General features: G+C 43.0%; 1 protein-coding gene across 1 annotated transcript in view; it reads left to right on the forward strand.

The window, feature by feature from the left end:
* The first annotated feature begins 119 nt into the window (after window positions 1-119).
* The window catches only part of Nms (neuromedin S), a 58,125-nt gene continuing 40,454 nt past the window's right edge, over window positions 120-17,790 (forward strand). Inside the window, exons 1-8 of the mRNA XM_087897799.1 lie at window positions 120-195; window positions 2,398-2,453; window positions 2,767-2,817; window positions 5,009-5,032; window positions 5,122-5,175; window positions 6,617-6,691; window positions 7,716-7,751; window positions 8,340-8,381. Of these exons, the coding sequence (XP_087753925.1) occupies window positions 120-195; window positions 2,398-2,453; window positions 2,767-2,817; window positions 5,009-5,032; window positions 5,122-5,175; window positions 6,617-6,691; window positions 7,716-7,751; window positions 8,340-8,381 (414 nt within the window). The remainder of the gene's footprint in view (window positions 196-2,397; window positions 2,454-2,766; window positions 2,818-5,008; window positions 5,033-5,121; window positions 5,176-6,616; window positions 6,692-7,715; window positions 7,752-8,339; window positions 8,382-17,790) is intronic.

A 17,790-nucleotide genomic window follows, 5' to 3' on the forward strand; every position in this document is an offset into this window, starting at 1 on the left:
CCTTACTGCCCTGGGCTGGACAGATGCAGTATCATCCCTGCCTCTGGACCCTGGGAAAGTGCTCACTGCCTCTCTGAACAACACATCTGTGGCCCGCAAAGAGGAGCCAGACCTCGAAAATGAAACATCTGCCTTCCCAGTTCCCTTCCATCCTGGTCATCTACTGCTTCTGTATGCTGCAGATTCCCTCCTCAGGTAAGGGGACTGACACCACATCTGCCTGACCTGAGTGCTACAGGAGACTGGGATATTTACCCTGCAGGGTCGTTCTCACAAGAGTTGAGCTTTTTTTTCCACCTATTCTTACATCTACCCTCTTGTTTTCAGGCGTGGCACTTGTGTCCAACCAGGGTGAGGGACACAGTGAGACCCACAGCCTTTTACACAGAGACTTTCTCCAAAGATACTGGGATGAAACAACTCTTGCCCCAGGAGTGTCTTGAGTCTGTGGTGATGAAAATTGAAGGGTATGGTCTCCATGCGCACTGGGGTAAGACCCCGCTTAGTGGTCTGTTTCAGAGATACTGAGACGAGAACACAGGGAAGAAAGTTAGGTTTACAGTCCCTCAGACTGAAAGCTGGTGGGCAGCCGAAGAAAGCAGAGAGCAGCTCTACAGACGAAAGGAATTGTATCCGGGTGGGAGTCGGTTCTCAGAGCTCAGGGGAACCTGAAGGCAAGCATCTGCCAGTCCCTCGGGCGCTGTCCGCGGTGCTGACCGGGCGCTGTCCCTCTTCAATTTCTGAGCAGTTTGTAGGGAGCTGGAAGTGAGGAGAAGGTCTGAGGTCCTCAGTCATGATTAGATCACCATCTCCAGCCAGAATGTAGGAAAGTAGGCCGTTGAGGAAAGTCTATGATTTAAACAGAGGAGGATTACAAAAATTTGAGCTTTTCCTTTAGAATTTTGAATTAGAGGTACAGAGAACCTTGAACTACAATGTGCTTGTTTTGCCCTAAAGAGTAATTGCAACATCTGGGCAATGTGAGAAATGGTATCATTTTAAAATCTCCAGAGCATCAGGTCTCCTCTGTGGTTTTCCAGCCAGGCTTCTAGGTTCTTCTCTGCTGCTTTGTCTAATCTGCAGCTCACAGCCAGCCCAGGACAAGCAGCTGCTGTCCCTCTGGCCTCCAACAGAATCTTGTTCATAGTTTGCTGTTGAAATTTCATATTTATATCCATCCCCTATTTTTCCTATTTGATTTTGTTTTCAGAGGGTAGAATCCTGTGGTCTTCATTTTTGTATTAGCACAGACCTTCCAATAAGAACTTGTAGGACAGGTTTGCAGTACTTTGCATTACTAAATGATCATAATTATCAAAAATATCTTTCCATTAACCTGTTCCCTGATCGCATCTGACTTCCAATCAGGGATTTTTGTTAAGGTCTATCGGAGTATTCAATATTAGATGAAGATTTCTTGCTTGTGACGGTCGTCAAAATCACTGAAGGGACTTAACATATGTATCCCAATTTCAGTCTTGCTAGAGAAAACTACATTGACTCTATATTACCTTCCACCATTTCAAATCAGGGTATTACTCTTCAAGGCTTGAACACCATTGTTGGAATATGCAGGAATATTGCCTTAGATTTCTTTTGTCTCAGACTGCAGAGAACAAATGACCCACAGTGTAAATACATATGTGTACATACATATATGTGTATATGTATGTGTGTGTGTGTATGCATGACTGTATGTACATATATTTGTTGTTGCTAGAATAAACTTCTCTTGAGTCATATGCCCCTTGTTCCACGCTATAAAGTATCCAAGTTCAGGACATTATATGTATTTAATCTTATTTTGTTAGTGTTGGCCTACTCTTATGGATTCTTTCAGCTGCATAAACCTCTGAGTGTAATAAAAGAAAAGATGTGTTCATGTAAGTCAGAAGGAGGCTGTAAGGATCCAATTACATGCTGGTAGAAATTCTCCCCAGAACACCCCTGGAGGGACTGGTAGAGTGGAGGCAGGCACCTGCATGTCTTAAAAATCCTGATTAGATGCATACATTTTGTTAATATTACTTTCTGGTATTTGATCCTCACAAATTTCACCAAAATATAAACGTATTTGCTCCCTAAGTATTTTATCTTTCTTTATTAGTTTTCTAGCAGATGGACTAGCAACTCCCATTACATCAAACACATGGAGTTTTAAAGCTGTGTTGCTGCACATCTTGGATTTGATAGTATTAGGTAGAGGTGTTTTATCTCTTTGGTTCCTTTTAACTGTACCTTCTGTTGACTTTTTAACTTGATTTCTCAATGACTTCCTTTTGCTCAGCTCTGAGATGGATTCTGTTAAGACCTCTGTATAATTTTTCTGGCATGGGTGCAGAAGCAAATGCTATGATCTCTTTCTAGAATTGATGCTTTGATTGTCTTTTGTTATAGGAGCTTCTCAACCTTTAGCTGATTCTCCAGATGGCTTGGATATTGTGGAGTTTGAGGTATGCTATTATGCAGCATTTTGAGATTTGCATTTAGTCTCAGCCTTGAAAATATCATGTGGTTAATGTTCATTTAAAACTATTTTAAGATCAGATATTTGGCTGCGGCAGAAGCTCACTGCGATTGCTGCATGGCCTCATTTAAGACATCCTGAGAGTTGAACTGAAATTCGCTGCACTGTGTGAGGAGATAATTCAAAGTTCACAAATGGAACGATTTTAGAATTTTAAACATGCTGTAAGAGAATTCTACTGGCTAAAGAATTTTATTTTATTTTGTATTTGATTTATTTTTCCTCATTCTGTCTTTTAGCAACTGGTATACTTTCTGAACCAGTGGAAGATACTTTATAACCAACCTAAGGTTAAACTAATACATATGCTAGCTCTTGTGGTTATATCAGTATGTAAGTTTACATTATAACTTATGTTTAATATGTGGTTTTTGCTGTCCACTAGAGAATGCTGTATGTATGTGTATGTGTGTATATAAAAATACAATTTTAAGTTTCTGTCTTTGATAGAAATTACCATGAAATATTAGTACTTCATATATATTAATATTATGTTATCTATATCATAAAATTAGTTATATACTATGATGTACATTATAAATTGATGCATTGTGGTGTAACAGCTCTTAACACAGTACATCTCATGTGAAGGACTGTACCAACAGTAACTATAGTGACCGCAACAGAAGTAATTCAGTGGCTACAAAGTCAATGCTGGCTAATTGAAGCTTCGAAAGATTGGTCTTAGGACCAAGTTCACAACTCTCAGCATAGCCCATCAGTTTTCACCTTGAGTAACATTTCTTCTTCTCTACTTACTTCCTAGCCCACAACATCACACAGTTCAGTCACATCCAACATCTCACTGTAGCCCAAACACACCAGACCTTTAACTCTTGATACAGCCTTCTCTTTACTCAGTAATGTCTCTGCCTTCCTGGGAGCCTGTAGTTACAGCCCAGGCTCTCAAACGGAGCTGTCTCTGCACCTTAGTTGGCTTGTCTGTTGCATGCATGCGATTGCTCTAACAAGTCCACCTACCCTGAGGAATGGGAGCTCTAACTTCCATAAAGTGCTTTCAACTGCACCCACAGCTTAGTAAAAGATAGCCATTAGCCACTCTTGAGGCAGCTACTCCTCATTCAAAATCCAAGTGCCACCATCTCTCTCAAACATCATGAAGATATAGTAGGCGCCTCTTGCTTTCAATTTGCCACTATGCACATGTTTGGAGATGACTATAGATAACCACCTTTATAGCTCTGGTATCTGAACGAAGCCTCAAAGTGAGAACTCGGAGGCCCCCAACTCCCACTACTTCCCTACCTTGCAGAACAGTGGCTTTTATGCTTTTATATGAAGGTTGTGGTGTCTCCAGCCGAAGCAGGGGCAGTGGAAGTGTAGCTGTCCCATGGCCAGCCGCAGCATCCATTTGGATTGAGGGGTTTCCAGGGTGCAAGGACCTAGCTGGACTGCATTTCCTTCTACCGTTTTCATTTCTCCTGAGCCAACCACACCCGTTATTTCTGATTACAGATGAAAAAAAAACAGTCATTCAGTGAACAAAGATGCCAACACTTCGAAATTATAACTAGAGAGCTATTGCCTCTTCTGGGCTTAGTTGCTGCCCCCAACTGTCCAGTGTTGGGGTGAATTGCTGGGGTTCCTATGCACTACTGCTCAACAGTAAGCCTGATCTTTGTAGGAAACTTCTGCGTTCAAGCAAGTCGGGAAGTGGTTGCACTCTACACTCAATGTCTGTGCAGAAACACTTCAAGCTCAGCTTTTCTCTTTATCCCATGAGATCAGAAGGAATTTAGACAGGGAAAAGCTAATAGGTTCTGTGACCAGAGAGCCATTTGTTCCTTAAATCGGGAGAGATGCAGGAGAAGAGGGCACCGCCAGGTACTAGGGATGGAGTGGCAACCCACACAAAACTACCTGCCCTCATAATGTGTGCATTACAGTTGGGGAAATGAGTGAAATGCTACCTGACAAAAGTTGATACATTTTTCTATGAAAAGAAAAGAAGGAAGTAAAAAGGATACACATGAAATCTAGAGAAGTCTGATTGGCAGCTGGAAAAGAGTTGAATAAACTATTGATTTTTATGAAATAGGGGAAAGACTTTCCTCCTTAAGATTGAAAAGATAAGAAGAGATGACTTGTAAAAGGAACTTTATTTTAAAAATCTGTGTCAAATCAGCTACAGTCTTTTTTTCCTTTCTTTCTTTTCTTTTCTTTATTATTTTTTTTTTTTTGAGATTGGGTTTCTCTGCGTATCTATATAGCCCTGGCTGCTCTAGAACTCACTCTGTAGACCAGGCTGACCTGGAACTCACAGAGATTCACCTGCCTCTGCCCCTGATCACAGGACTTAAAGGCGTACCCCACTACAGCCCTGCTGTCAACTACGTCTTGACTGATTCATGATATTTGAGTAAATCCAGTCAGGCTCATAGTGTGACTTACACTGAAAACGTCATCAGATACCCACTCCAGTAAAACTCCAGGTAACTTTCTTCTCAATTCTCTTTCCAGGAAAACCAGGTTGTATACAAAAGAGTGAGTGCCTTGTGGTGCCTGACACGTATTTTGTGCCATATTTGGAGCAAGTGACACTTGGTGGTAATATCCCTTTCTTATTTATTCAGTTTTTATTTCAGTACTCCAGAACTCAGAAGCCAAAGCATCCCACTAACTCTGAGGTCAGTATTTTATTATACGTTCTGTGCAAACGATGCTCTTCTGCAGACCTTTTATGCCTTCTGAATTTATGCACATGCACTGCCAAGCTTTAGGCAGGGAATGCCCAGATACCCACGCATGATAACTCCCTCCATGTGTTCCCACTCCCTGCCCAGGATGGGGAGAATTGTCACTTTCTCGTCAGGGGTGGGGATGGTGGGTAACTGACAGATCTGAAATATTAGAGAAGAAACTGCAGAAAAGGGAGATTAAAGAAGAAGAGGGCTTTTGCAATCGTGTACTTAAACATGATCACAAGGAGAGCCTAGTAAGCACAACACCCATTGCTTCTTAGTGCTTCCCATCTTTCCATTCTGAAGACTACTGTGTGATACATACCGTGCTGTCCGCCCCGCCCCTCCCCCATGATCCACACATGCCATCTTCTGTGACTGTTAGGGTGTCGATGCCCAATGGGAATGTCAACGATCACCTCGAACCTGTGTTTGCAGCTCTGGGGCTCAGATTGCAGGCCTTGTGCATGGTAGACAAGCACTCTGTCACCGAGCTACATCCCCAACCCCCATTTGGGGGGGGCATAAGTTCTCACTATGTAGTCCAGGCTGGGCTTCCTCCTACTGTGTCATAAGATTCCGGGTGTGCGTCATCATGCTTGCCTGACTTTGTTAAAACTCTTAGCGACCCTCAAGAGTGGTTTGTGTAGGTGAATTTCTGCCAGGTGGCATTTGAGAAACACTGGGGAGGTCTTAAAATCTAGAGTTTAGTTTGAATGCACTGTCCCAGCAGCTGACATTCTACTACAGGAAAGTCATTTATTTATATACTCAGGGCGTCCCAAGTCTTCTTAAAGATTGTCAAATACTCAGCAAAGTATCTTTCCTCCCAGAGACAAACTCACTGATGTTCTGGGTCTAGGAATGGGATTGGATAAGGAGGCACCAGCTATCACAAAGCAAAAAGGAACAAAGGGGAGAGGCCATGGTTGTTACAAAACCAAAACACCGGGGAGCAGACGCCCTTATCTGGGAGTGTGCAGACAGGTGAAGTCAAGCAGTGTAGAGCCCGATGCTTACCGCCCTGGTACCCCCTCCCCAGAACAACACATCAGAGGAGAGAAAAAAAATCCAGGGCAGCCGCTACTTTGAGGCTAAGACAGAGTGCTTAGGGTTAATGTCGGTAAGCCGCTGACTTATCCCGAGGGGAGATTTTTTTAAGTGGTGTGTTGGAATTGAAACCTGTATCGAGGCAAGCAAGCTCTTTATTGAAAACATAAATGTTTCAAGCTTAGGCTCCAGAATTGATTTTACTCTGAAAATTAAACCCATCTGTAAAAGAGGCGAGTCAAGAAGGACGTGCATAGCCCTGGGCTCTCCACCGGAGTCACCGAGGTTACATCTCCTCCCTAAGACTCTCAGGCCTCAGAGCTTCTCTCTATTGCAGTTTGTGCCCGTGCACCCCTTGATGCGCCTGGCTGCCAAGCTCTCCAGCAGAAGGATGAAAAAATTGCCGCATCCAGTATGTGCCTGTTTCCTCCCACCATAATACTACAGCTTATTGTAGACACCACGGAAAACGTGTGATGTCACCCTGTATTGCTCATTTTTCTTCTCTCCCTGAATCCCGATATCCAGTTTGTGGGGAGAGCTGTGGGCAGAAACACTGGTCCCCTAACCTTGACTTTCCCGGCTGTAACCCCATGCTGTTGTGACTGGAAAGGCTAAGGGAGGGACCCTGTGCTTCAGCCCCATCCAGTCCCATCCCTCTCTTCCTTTGCTTTTGGTTCATTTTGTTTTTGTTTTATGTTGCTTTTCAGTTCTGTCCTTTTGTTTCGTCATGGAATTTGCCCCGGTGATGTTCCTGCTTCTGCCGCCTTCCCTGCCTGTTTTAAGTTACTTCTTTCCCCTTAAATTCAGTAAGGACAGTTTCAGTAATGGCTGACCCTGTTCAAACTATTAATCAAAAAAAGAACTGTTAATCAAGGTTTTGTGTATGACAGCAAAAAAAAAGAAAATTAATTAAAAAAATTCTTTTGGCTATCTTGAGTCCAGCTGTGGCAGCCAACATATCCTGTTTGGTCCAGAAACTTCCTAGATTTAAACCCAGTAGTTCTAAGACTTCGGGAAATTTTTCAGTCACTAGAACACTGCCTGATCTCCCTGCCGCCTGCACGCAGGCTTCCCGCTGGACTCTAACTCCATTCTTAAACCAAGTTATAATGGAAACTGAGCGGAAGATGCTAAAATAACTTGACACTGAAAATTCGCTTAAATCAGAAGTACATTGCCGAGTTGGGTTTATTCAGAGTTGTGAGCAAATGAGACCTATTTAAATCCCACACTGCAACACTGGTTGAGTGAACGAGCTTTGCTTCCGGAACTTGCAACCGGCCTCACTATCAACTATTCTCCCCGATTGCTTTTCTGCCCCTGTCTTCTGGCGATCTTCAAATGGAACCAGGAAGGGGCACCATCACTCTAGGGCAGTGTGAGGTGATGGGTGTGATGCCTGATGAATTAATTTATACATTGTTCCTTCACAGGATTTCGGGACTGCTACTGTGGACTTTCCTAAGAAGGCATGTGAACCTCGTGAGAACACTGATTTCCAGAAAGTTCTAGAAAAAAGGGCAGAGATGTGGCTGGAACCCGTAACTCTTCCAGACCCATTTAGATAGAACAGATCTCCCTACAGGACACTGGTTATCCTCTCTAAACATTGAAGTTGAGGGTCCCTGGGCTTGTCCTGAGGTAGAAAGTGATTATGGAAATATGGGGTGAATGTTAAACATGGCTAATATTTCGTTTCTAGTCTCACAGGTGAGCCACTTGGGCCATTTGTTACTAGGGACTTGTCCTCTCTGGTTCAGGGAGCCACATGCCATTGTGTAAGCTTAGAGAGAGGACAAATACTTCAGCCAGTGCCAATCCCCTAGACCAGTGAAGCTCAGACTTAAGCATGCCTTAGAATCTGGTTAAATTGGGATAGCTGGGCTCTTCCCTGCGATGCAATAGGTCTGAGATGGACTTTGAGAATTTTCATTAATAACAAGTATTTCAGGTATCTTTATGCTGCTGGTCTGGGACCATCCTGTTTGAAACCTTTTCCAAGGATGTTTCTTTGACTTAGAATGTGATGCATAACAGTTTGTGTTTCTGTGTTGCAGGGTTCCACTTCCACCTGGGGGCGGCCATTTTTCCTTTTCAGGGTATACCACATTTTCTTCTTCTGTTTGTAACTGTATTCACTGTTGTCATCCCGGGACCAGATGGGCATTGCTCTTCTCCATGCGGGGCATGGTTCACCCAAAAATTCTTACAAGCTTGCAGGGGAAACAGAGCAACAAGACATAGGCTGGGCATGTCCATAGTCTAGGAGCTTGGCGGTCAAGGGGAAAGGACTTCTGCTGATGCACAGATACTGGGTAAATCAGAGCCCACAATCCCAAGCAGATATGTGACCTAAAACCACACTGGTATGAGGAGTCCAGGTGCCATCTTCCTTTCCAGGTGACAGAAAAGTCCTTGCTAAAGTCATGGAGTTTTCAGTTTTGCTGTATTCACTAACTGCACACAAGGCCTCAACTTCTCAATATTTGCATAAAAATATGAGTGAGTCAGACTTAATCCATAACTACTCCAAGTTGTAGTATCCTGCAAAAAAAAAAAAAGATTAGAATATGCAACCCCTAGTCTTCCTGACAACCCACAGCACACCATGTCCCACAGAGGCTCTGGGAAACAGCATGGAAAGTCCCACCTATGTTCTTTGTTCCCCGAACATCCCTGCCCATGGGAATCCTTATCACCTGTCCCCAGTGTCTACCTTCTTCATATTCCTGACCTTCAAATGTGCTGTTTTCTGGGAAGAATTCTGAGAAGCAGTAGATCACTGTTACATCTCCAGGCTGAGATGTCTGGAAAGTAGAAGGTCTCACCATGAGCTAAGTCTCATGGTGTGAGCCTAGAGCATTGCCCAAGAAGATGGATGCAGACTTGCCGTGTAAGTCTCCAAGGATGGGAGTGAGAGCTCAGTTAGAAAAACAAGGCCTTTGTGTTCAGTAGAGAAAAATGTCCAAGAAGTTGTGTCTCAGTGTTTATAAGACTTTCTCCTTTGCCCTGACTTTTTTTTTCTTTCAGTCAAGGAATGGAAGAGACATTGACAGCAAATTCCAGTAGACAGAGCAAGGTTAGTTTCGTTGCAGACTTTCTCTTCTAAGCAAGCATCCTATGTCTGACCTGGAGGTGGTAGAGGCAGAAGGTGGGGTTGCTATTGTTCAAACAAAGGACTCTGCCTGTCTACAGCACATAGAAGCCCACTCCACCTCCCCACCATCCAATCTGGTGGAAGCAAACTCTACCAGCTGTGTTCCAGCTGCTTTTACAGTAGGTTTTGAGACGTTTGTCATTTTCGGAGAGAGTTGTGCTAGAGATTAGGACCCGAGCTGCTCCCCGTCCTTCCCATTTGACCCCTCCAGTGAAGAAAACACTACCCTGGTATGTTGAGGTGATACTCCAAGGAGGCCTTCAGACAAGGAAGTTCATGCATAGTGGCAACTCTAGACTGATCTGTCTCTCCTGAGGACCTGGCCTCATGAAGGTATGAAAGTTATCTGTTGCCAGCATCAGAGTGCTAGGAGTCCAAGGTGCCTGAGGAAGCTGCCATCACCCCGGGGAGATGGAACTATCCAGCAAAAACAGGAGTAAGGTGTTGCTGAAGGCCAAAAGATTTATATAAATCCAAAAAACGAATTCAATACCAAAGATAAATATCTATACTATTAAATATAAATATCTATAAATATTCTCTGTCCCACCAGCCAGCTCTCAAATAATGGCACAAAGACTTCTTATTAATTAGGAAAGCTCAGTCTTAGCTTATGATTGTTTCTAACTAGCTCTTATAACTTAAATTAACCCATTTCTATTAGTCTATAGGCTTCCACACAGCTCATAGCTTTTACCTCTCTTTTTACATGTCCTGCTTCCTCTGCATTTGGCTAGTGACTCCCCCTTTCTTCTTCCGAGTGCTCTCTCTGTCCAGAAGTCCTGCCTTTAACCTCTGCCTAGCATTTTAGGCCATTTAGATTTTTAATAAACCAACTACAGTGATATATTTTTACATAGTGTCATCAAATATCTTGCAACAAATACCATAAGGACTACTTGCGAGGAAAACAATGTCGGTGCTTGTAACATGCTACATCACTGTATAACTGTAGAATACGTCTATCATAACCTGTATCTGGCCCTCATCTTAATCCTGATGGTGGCTGCACTTACACTGAACACATCTTTTGTTTTGCAGGATTCCAATGAAAGAGGAGAGTTACTTCATGTGTATATTGAACAACATTTCTGTTGTTCTATCGTCTCCAGAATACTTAGTTGTATAAAAAATAAATCAACACTGATAAAGCATCTTTATTTTTATTGGAAGGCTGTGGGAATAGGCATATTACATTAATAATAGTTTTCTGAGAAATTACTGACTTGGGAGTGAAGCAAGCTGGATAACTGAGCACATAGATTTAGGATAAGCTAAGATCCTGGCATCAGATCCTAACTCTGCTTTTTAGCTGGGTGACTTTGATGTGATTTGCTCAGATTTCTGTTTCTGTAATAAATACCTGATGTGCATTACTTAAAAGGAGAGAAGGTTTGTTTGGGGTCCTGGTTTCCTACCATGTGGTCTTCTCTGCCTGTTACTTTGGCTCTGTAGCTTCAAAGTTCATCATGATGAAAAGGAAAGGGCCAAACCACTGGCTCTAGAGTCAGAATGCCCAAGTTTAAATTCTGGTTTGAGATCTTGCTCAAGTTACTTAACCTCTGTCTTTGCTCTGCCCCCAACTTAATCTCCTCACCTTTGGAATGGAATAGCAATAATACCAACATTCACTTAGTGCCTTCTTTGTGTAATTTAAATAAGGTAATGCATACAAAAGGCTTAGCATAGTAATATCACATCACAAAGAATAAATATTAGCTACAGATGATGATAATAATAATAATAGTAATAAATAATAATGTCTAAAGCAGTGATTCTCAGGTGGTGGTTAACAACCCCTTTGGGGATTGAACCATTTTGGGGTCAAACGATCCTTTTACAGAAGTTACATATCAGATTTTCTATATATCGGATATTTATTAGATATATCAGAGACAAGCTTCAACAAGTATACCACTTACCAGGGTAGGAGCATGAAGATTAGAAAAATAAGTAAAGAGAATGAATACGCAAGTGAAAATAATAAACCAGAAACACAGGACAGCATCCGGAGGGAGTTCCGGTGAGTACTGAAATCGCCCGTGTTTAATTCTCCTTACACTTTTATACGCCAGTACAACAGGGAGAAGAAGACAAAAGAAGCCTTAATATTACACAAAGGACAACTAGAACAGCTACTTGCTTCAATACTTTGAGACATCAAGTCATTAATTCTTGAGAAAAGCGGCCTGTCGTTTATGCAGTGAACCCACCCCAGATCAAGAATCCTGAAGGCAGCCACTCCCTAGGTCAAACTTTTCAATTCAAAAAAGGGAGCAGAAGTGCTTGGATTCTCTGACCTCTGGCCAGGGTGGAGTGGATCTACCTGTACAGGCCATCTAATGTCCAAAACGCCAAGCAATCACACCTTAGGTCAGGGTGTGTAGCCACACTTGTTAACAACTTTGAGCAAGTTCAAACTCTCTGATCTTTAGACAAGGTGGAAATAAGCTCACATTTTTGGGCCTCCACAATTTATATTAAGATTTGTAATAGTAGCAAAATTACAATTATGAAGTAGCAATGAAAATAATTCTATGGTTGGGGATCACCACAATATAAGGAACTGCATTAAAGGGCACAGCATTAGGAAGGTTGAGAATCACTTGTCTAAAGCTTCTTTTCTTAATAAAAGTTCTGTGGTTATATAAATATTCCAGCATCTGTACTGCCAAATATGATATCTGCTAATGTGATTGAGAAATGAATGACTTTGTTTATTTTATATTTTTATTATTGTATGCATATGGATGTTTTTCCAGCATGTATGTCTGCGCATTGTGTGTGTGCATTGCTCACAGAGGTCAGGAGGAGGCATCAGATCCCCCAGAACTGGAGTCACATATGGCTTTGAGCCACCATGCAAGTGCTAAGAATTGAAGCAGGGTCCTCTAAAGGATAACCAGCACTCTGTGCCCGTCACACGAAGTATCACAGAGGAAACAGGCCTGTGTCCAAATTTCACCTTTATACCTGTGTCATGGAAAATCTCACCATTTGGGGCTTGTTTCCTTGCCATTTCTATGAGACCAAGAGTAGAAACTACTTGACTGAATTGTCCTGAGAATTAAATGTTTTATTATTTGTGTGTGTGTGTGTGTGTGTGTGTGTATGTGTTTATGTGTGCATGCATGTGTGCATGCTTGCATGTGTATTGTGTGTGTGTGTGCACATTTGTGTGCCCTCACCCTGGGTTCTGGAGATCAAACCCAGGTCCTCGTGGCTACCCAGAAAGGACTTCACTATCTCCCATGACTCAGCACATTATTTTTACGAAGAATTTGACCGCTGTTGACACCTCTTGTGCACTCAGTGCTTGCTGATCATCTTCAGTGTTGTCATAGTTTGTTTCAAGGAGAGTCTGAGACCACGATGATGGAGCCCCACCCATGACTGGATTTGAACTATCTTCTTCTCTGACATCAAATTAGCAATCAGCCCTTGGGCACACTATCATTTTCTCCCTTGCTAACTTTTTAATATAGTGGTTAAGAGCCAGGCCAGGGGCTCAGTTCTGTCACTAGCTATTGCCTGTGAGACTGTGAGACTTTTGCAAAACTTGCCTAACTTCTCTGAGTCTCATTTATTCGTGTGTGAGCCTAGAAAATGATAGCTGTCATATGAATGCTGCTATGATTAAACACAAAGATTAATAGAAGTTGTTGGTAGTGCTCTGCCTACACAGTACAAACACACATCCACACAAGCTGCTGTTCTAGCATAGAAAATTTACTATGAGTTTCCATGTGGAGGCCTATGGTTCTATTTTCTAAGTACATACTCTTCCAGGCACTAGAGTAAATGCATTGTAATAAACCCTGCAGTTCTGGAAGCAGCATGTTAGAATTATGCTAACTTTTGTAGCAGATAAACCGTAGACTGTCAGGAACTTAACAGGACAATTTTTTTCAGCTCTAATATGGCAATGACTCTGGTCCCTTCCACCTTACGGGTTTTTCCCTAGATAGGTTAAATAGCCTTCCACATTCCTACTGATGGGAAATGACAAGAGGAAGACGGGAAGGAGAGTGTAGGCGTCAGGTCATGTCATGTGAGGTCAATCACGTTGCTAGGCCTGCTGCAAAGGAGCCTAGAGATGAAAACCAGCTGTGTGACCCAGAGGAAGACTCGGTGGACTTGGTGAGCAGATGACCGCTATCTGCTCTGTTGAGAATTCTATCCAAAGGGGCTAGAGAACACTGAAGTTAAGCCCTTTCTTGGCATTCTTCACTATATGGCCGAGTCAGAATTCAAACCCAGGTCGCACTGGCTCCAGTGTCTTTAGTTCTCACAACTGAGACTGTTGGTCAGGGATGTAGTATTGCCCATGGGCTGAGTCTAGTGGTGATAGAAGATGAGAACACAGGGCTGATTGGATACGAATTCATACAGTTACAGGTTATATCATCATAACCCATGATTCATTACCAGTATAGAACATAGCCTGTGTGAGCATGAGACAGGCATTGGCTATGCTAAGCGGTAGTGCTAGGACTGTGTGAGGAGTCTGGGTAGGCAGAATTGGTACAGTTGAGCTGGCATTTTACATTCTCTTTCTACCCAACCAGTTAAATCACTCTGGCTTCCTTAGTTTTTATGGAGGCATTGGTCTTGAGTAAAATATAAGAAGGAAATATATGTGGTACAAACAAACTCCTTTGGAGGGTTGAAATTTTTCATTTCTGAGCAATTTTATTTTTATTCAATTCTATGATCTCTTTGCCAACTCTTGGTATTTCGGTTTAATATTAAACCCATCCTTTTGCTTCAAGGAATGAAGTCATGATCAATAGACCCCTTGAAGGAGGACACAGTGGGGCTCCTTGATGTCATTAATATTGATTAATAAAGAAACTGCTTTGGGCCCATGACAGTGCAGAATAGAGTAAGGCAGGGATTCCAATCAGAAATAGAGAAGAAAAGTAGGCAGAGTCAAGATGTCATGTAGCTGCTGAAGGAAAAAGACGCCCGCTCCAGAACCTTATTGGTAAACCATGAGCCTTGTGGTAAAATATAAAATAATAGGAATGGGTTAATTTAAGATGTAAAAGTTAGTTAATAAAAAGCCTAAGCTATTGACCAAGCAAGCTGTAAACAATATAGTTGCTGCGTAATTATTTCGGGTCTGGGTGGCCAGGAACAAACAAGCCGTCTCTTCTACAGAGCTGTGCAGTGTTGTTCCACAGAGGGAGATTTTTTAAAGCCTGGATTCCCATGGAGATTCTGGGGTGAGAAGCTGAATGAGTCTTGTGGATACTGAGTCTGAGACAGGATCATGTAAAGACTGGGTACTGTCCTCAGTCAGAATGGTTCAGCATTTTGATGTCCATAGTACAATTGGGTGTAGCGAAAAAGTTCTGGTGCATGGTGGATAATAAAACAGTGGTCACACTAAGATGATTATGGCTACATTTTTCCAACTGTATACTGAAGCTGAATCTATCCAAGTCTATTTTCCAGCTGGAACCACAAGGCCTTCTCAACTCAATCTGATTTTTGTTTTTTCAATCTGATTAATTTTCAAATGATTCCCTAACTGGGTTTAACATATGTTAAATATCTCAGAAAGCCCTGCTTTCATGTTTCCCACCACCCCTGCGATTATGAGCCACACACAGGATCGATGGCTTGCAAAGCCCGATTAGGACATGCACATAGAAACAACAGGATGGTTTGTGAAGCAACCAAGTTAAATTCAGGATAAAGCTGGGGGGCGGTGTCTCTAGAGAAAGCAGAATTCACATGTGCCTCAGCATGAGTGGTTTCTTAAGGTCAATGACAGGAAACTGCTCTCTCTAGTACAGCCCTAGTGTTCACCGACAGCAAGTATGTATTTGGTTTGTTCCTTGTCTCTTGTTTATTAAGGAATAAATCAATGAATATCACTTAACATTTGAGCACACTCAAATCCTCATTGTCACTGATGATGAAGACAGCTTTCCTGCCACAGTGGCTTTCAAATGGTAATGTAAATCTGAAGACTCAGCTAGCTGCCTCATCCTGAACATATTGAGCCCCTGTTTACTTACTATTACTATTATTATTATTATTATTACTTTTCTAGTGAAGTGTGTGTGTATGTGTGTGTTGTATGTGATACAGATGCCCACCACAAAGGCCAGAGGAACAGAAGGCTCTAAGTGTTGGATTATGCTTAGACACCATGGCAATGATATAGATATGTGACCAAGACGGCAAATGCTGGACACAGGATTTCAGCAGGATGTGCATGTGGGGGGAGGTGGCATGGACATCTTTGAATCAGCAAAACAAAAACAAAAAACTGGATGGCTTCTGATGTCTGGAGAACTCAAAAGTAAACAGTACTAAAATCTGTAATATAACTGTTTCTGGGAAAATACCGTTTTTGGTGTGATCCTTGAGATCAAAAAACCCGAGGGTCTGCTGGCCTGCTTGTATGCATCTCTGCCTGTAGACCTGTGTATCTACTTCCATGCAGCCTGTGTGCCTGTGTGTGTGTGTGTGTGTGTGTGTGTGTGTGTGTGTGTGTGTGGCACGTGCGTGCACGTGTGTGTGCCTGGCCAGCCTATGTTCAGTCTTTGTGTGACAGTGTATGCCTTGGTGTCTGTCAGAGGCTGTCTTCCTCATTATCTGTATACTAGTAAATAAAGCTGTCTTATCTGACCTCAACTGCTCATATTCTCTTCAACTGCACAGTCCTCCTGAAACCCTCTTTTGTTTTTGACATTGGAAATCAGACCTCACAGAGCGAGCTCTATGTCCTCTTCTATCACACACCATATTATTGTTTTGAGGCAGAGTCTCTCCTTGAAGCTGCTCATGTTTTTGTTTGTGTTTTCTAAGCTGGCATCACAGAACCCCAATGGTCCTCCTGTCTCTGCTGTCACCCCTTTACAGGTCCATGTGAGACCATGCCAGGCTTATTATGTGGGGGTTAGAATCCAAACACAGGATCTTACAGCACTACAGACAAGTGCCCTTGCCCATCTAGCCATCTTCCCAGCCTCAACTTTTGGTTTCTTAAGATTTCATTGTGCGACTCAAGGTGACATTGAACTCAAGATAAACTCAAGGAACTGAGAAGTTCTAATTCAACAGAATTTATAGAAACTCAGTTTAATAGGAGAAGTGGAAAGGCATGGTGGTCAAGCCAGGGATTTTGTCTCTTGTTCTACAGCTGTCTCATGGAAGAACTTTCAGTGACCTTGGCAATCAAGAAGTAGCTAACATCTGGCCCAGGTCTCTGGGGTAGAAGAACTATGTGAGGTTTTGACAGACAGTCATCCTTGGCAGACCCAATGGCCTATATTGCCATGGGGTAGTTGTAGGGCCCTGTCCTCCCTGTTCCTTGAGGCCTAAACACAGGATGCAAGTAATGTTTACGCTAACCAGCTAAGCTTCCTGCTAAGTTCTGTCCTTGCTTCTGCTACAGCCTGGTACATTAGCCTAAGGGATCTATATTGCTTTAAAATGGTAATTTCTCAACCTGCCTAAAAGAAGCTCAGGGCCAAGGCCCATCTAACCTGTCTGACATTGCCTTGAACCCTCGACCACCTGCCTGGGGAGAAGCTCCCACAGATGCCAGTTTCCCCAGCCCCCTCTGGGTGGGAGGAGTTTTCCTTTACTAGGGCCAAAGGTATTTAACCCTGGATCAAGTTGAATAAATTGGGCATTCTCTTCTTGAGGATGACTGGAACTCTGTATCTGTGTGTGCGTGCGTCTTATGTTTCAACCCCTAGGACAATATGGAACTCGTGGGAGGTGGGTGGCGCAGAACGGCGACCCCTACAGGTAGTGGCACTTGTTTTCTCACTCCCAATTCCCACTATGCAGAAAGGGTCCTAGCAGAGCAGCTGGTGAGGAGTGGAGCCATCACAGATCGATGGACGTTACTTCAGAATCTCAGGAGTTGAATGGCAGGGGTAGGTCTGTCAATCAGTGGCTTCCAATGGCCCATGTCATCCATGGCTCAGAAAATCCACCCTAAGGAGCAGTCACACTGTGAAGCCCAGTTCTCAGCATCCTCTTCCGACCACTAACACACATCTCTTGCTTTGGAGAGGGGATCCACATACAGTTGTTCTTCGTTTTCTCCTTAGCTCCAGATTGACAGCTTCCACGGCCCAGAGAGGTCAGAGAGAGTCTTACCTTTCCCTGGGGACCTGAATTCATTTCCGATGACAGAGCAATTTATGCTCCAAGGCATTAGCAAAAGCAATGGAAAAGTCTGACACTAATAGAAAACATTCAACAGAAGCTCAATTGGCAGAGTCAAGGAAGGAGGGCATAAGAGACATTCTATTAACCAGTCATGCCCCGGGGTCACCAAGACTGTGCATGCACCCAAAGCTCACTGGCAGCGGAGCAAG

Source organism: Myodes glareolus, chromosome 18 (genome assembly GCF_982192425.1).
Source record: "Myodes glareolus chromosome 18, mMyoGla1.1, whole genome shotgun sequence".
NCBI classification, from domain to species: Eukaryota; Metazoa; Chordata; class Mammalia; order Rodentia; family Cricetidae; genus Myodes; species Myodes glareolus.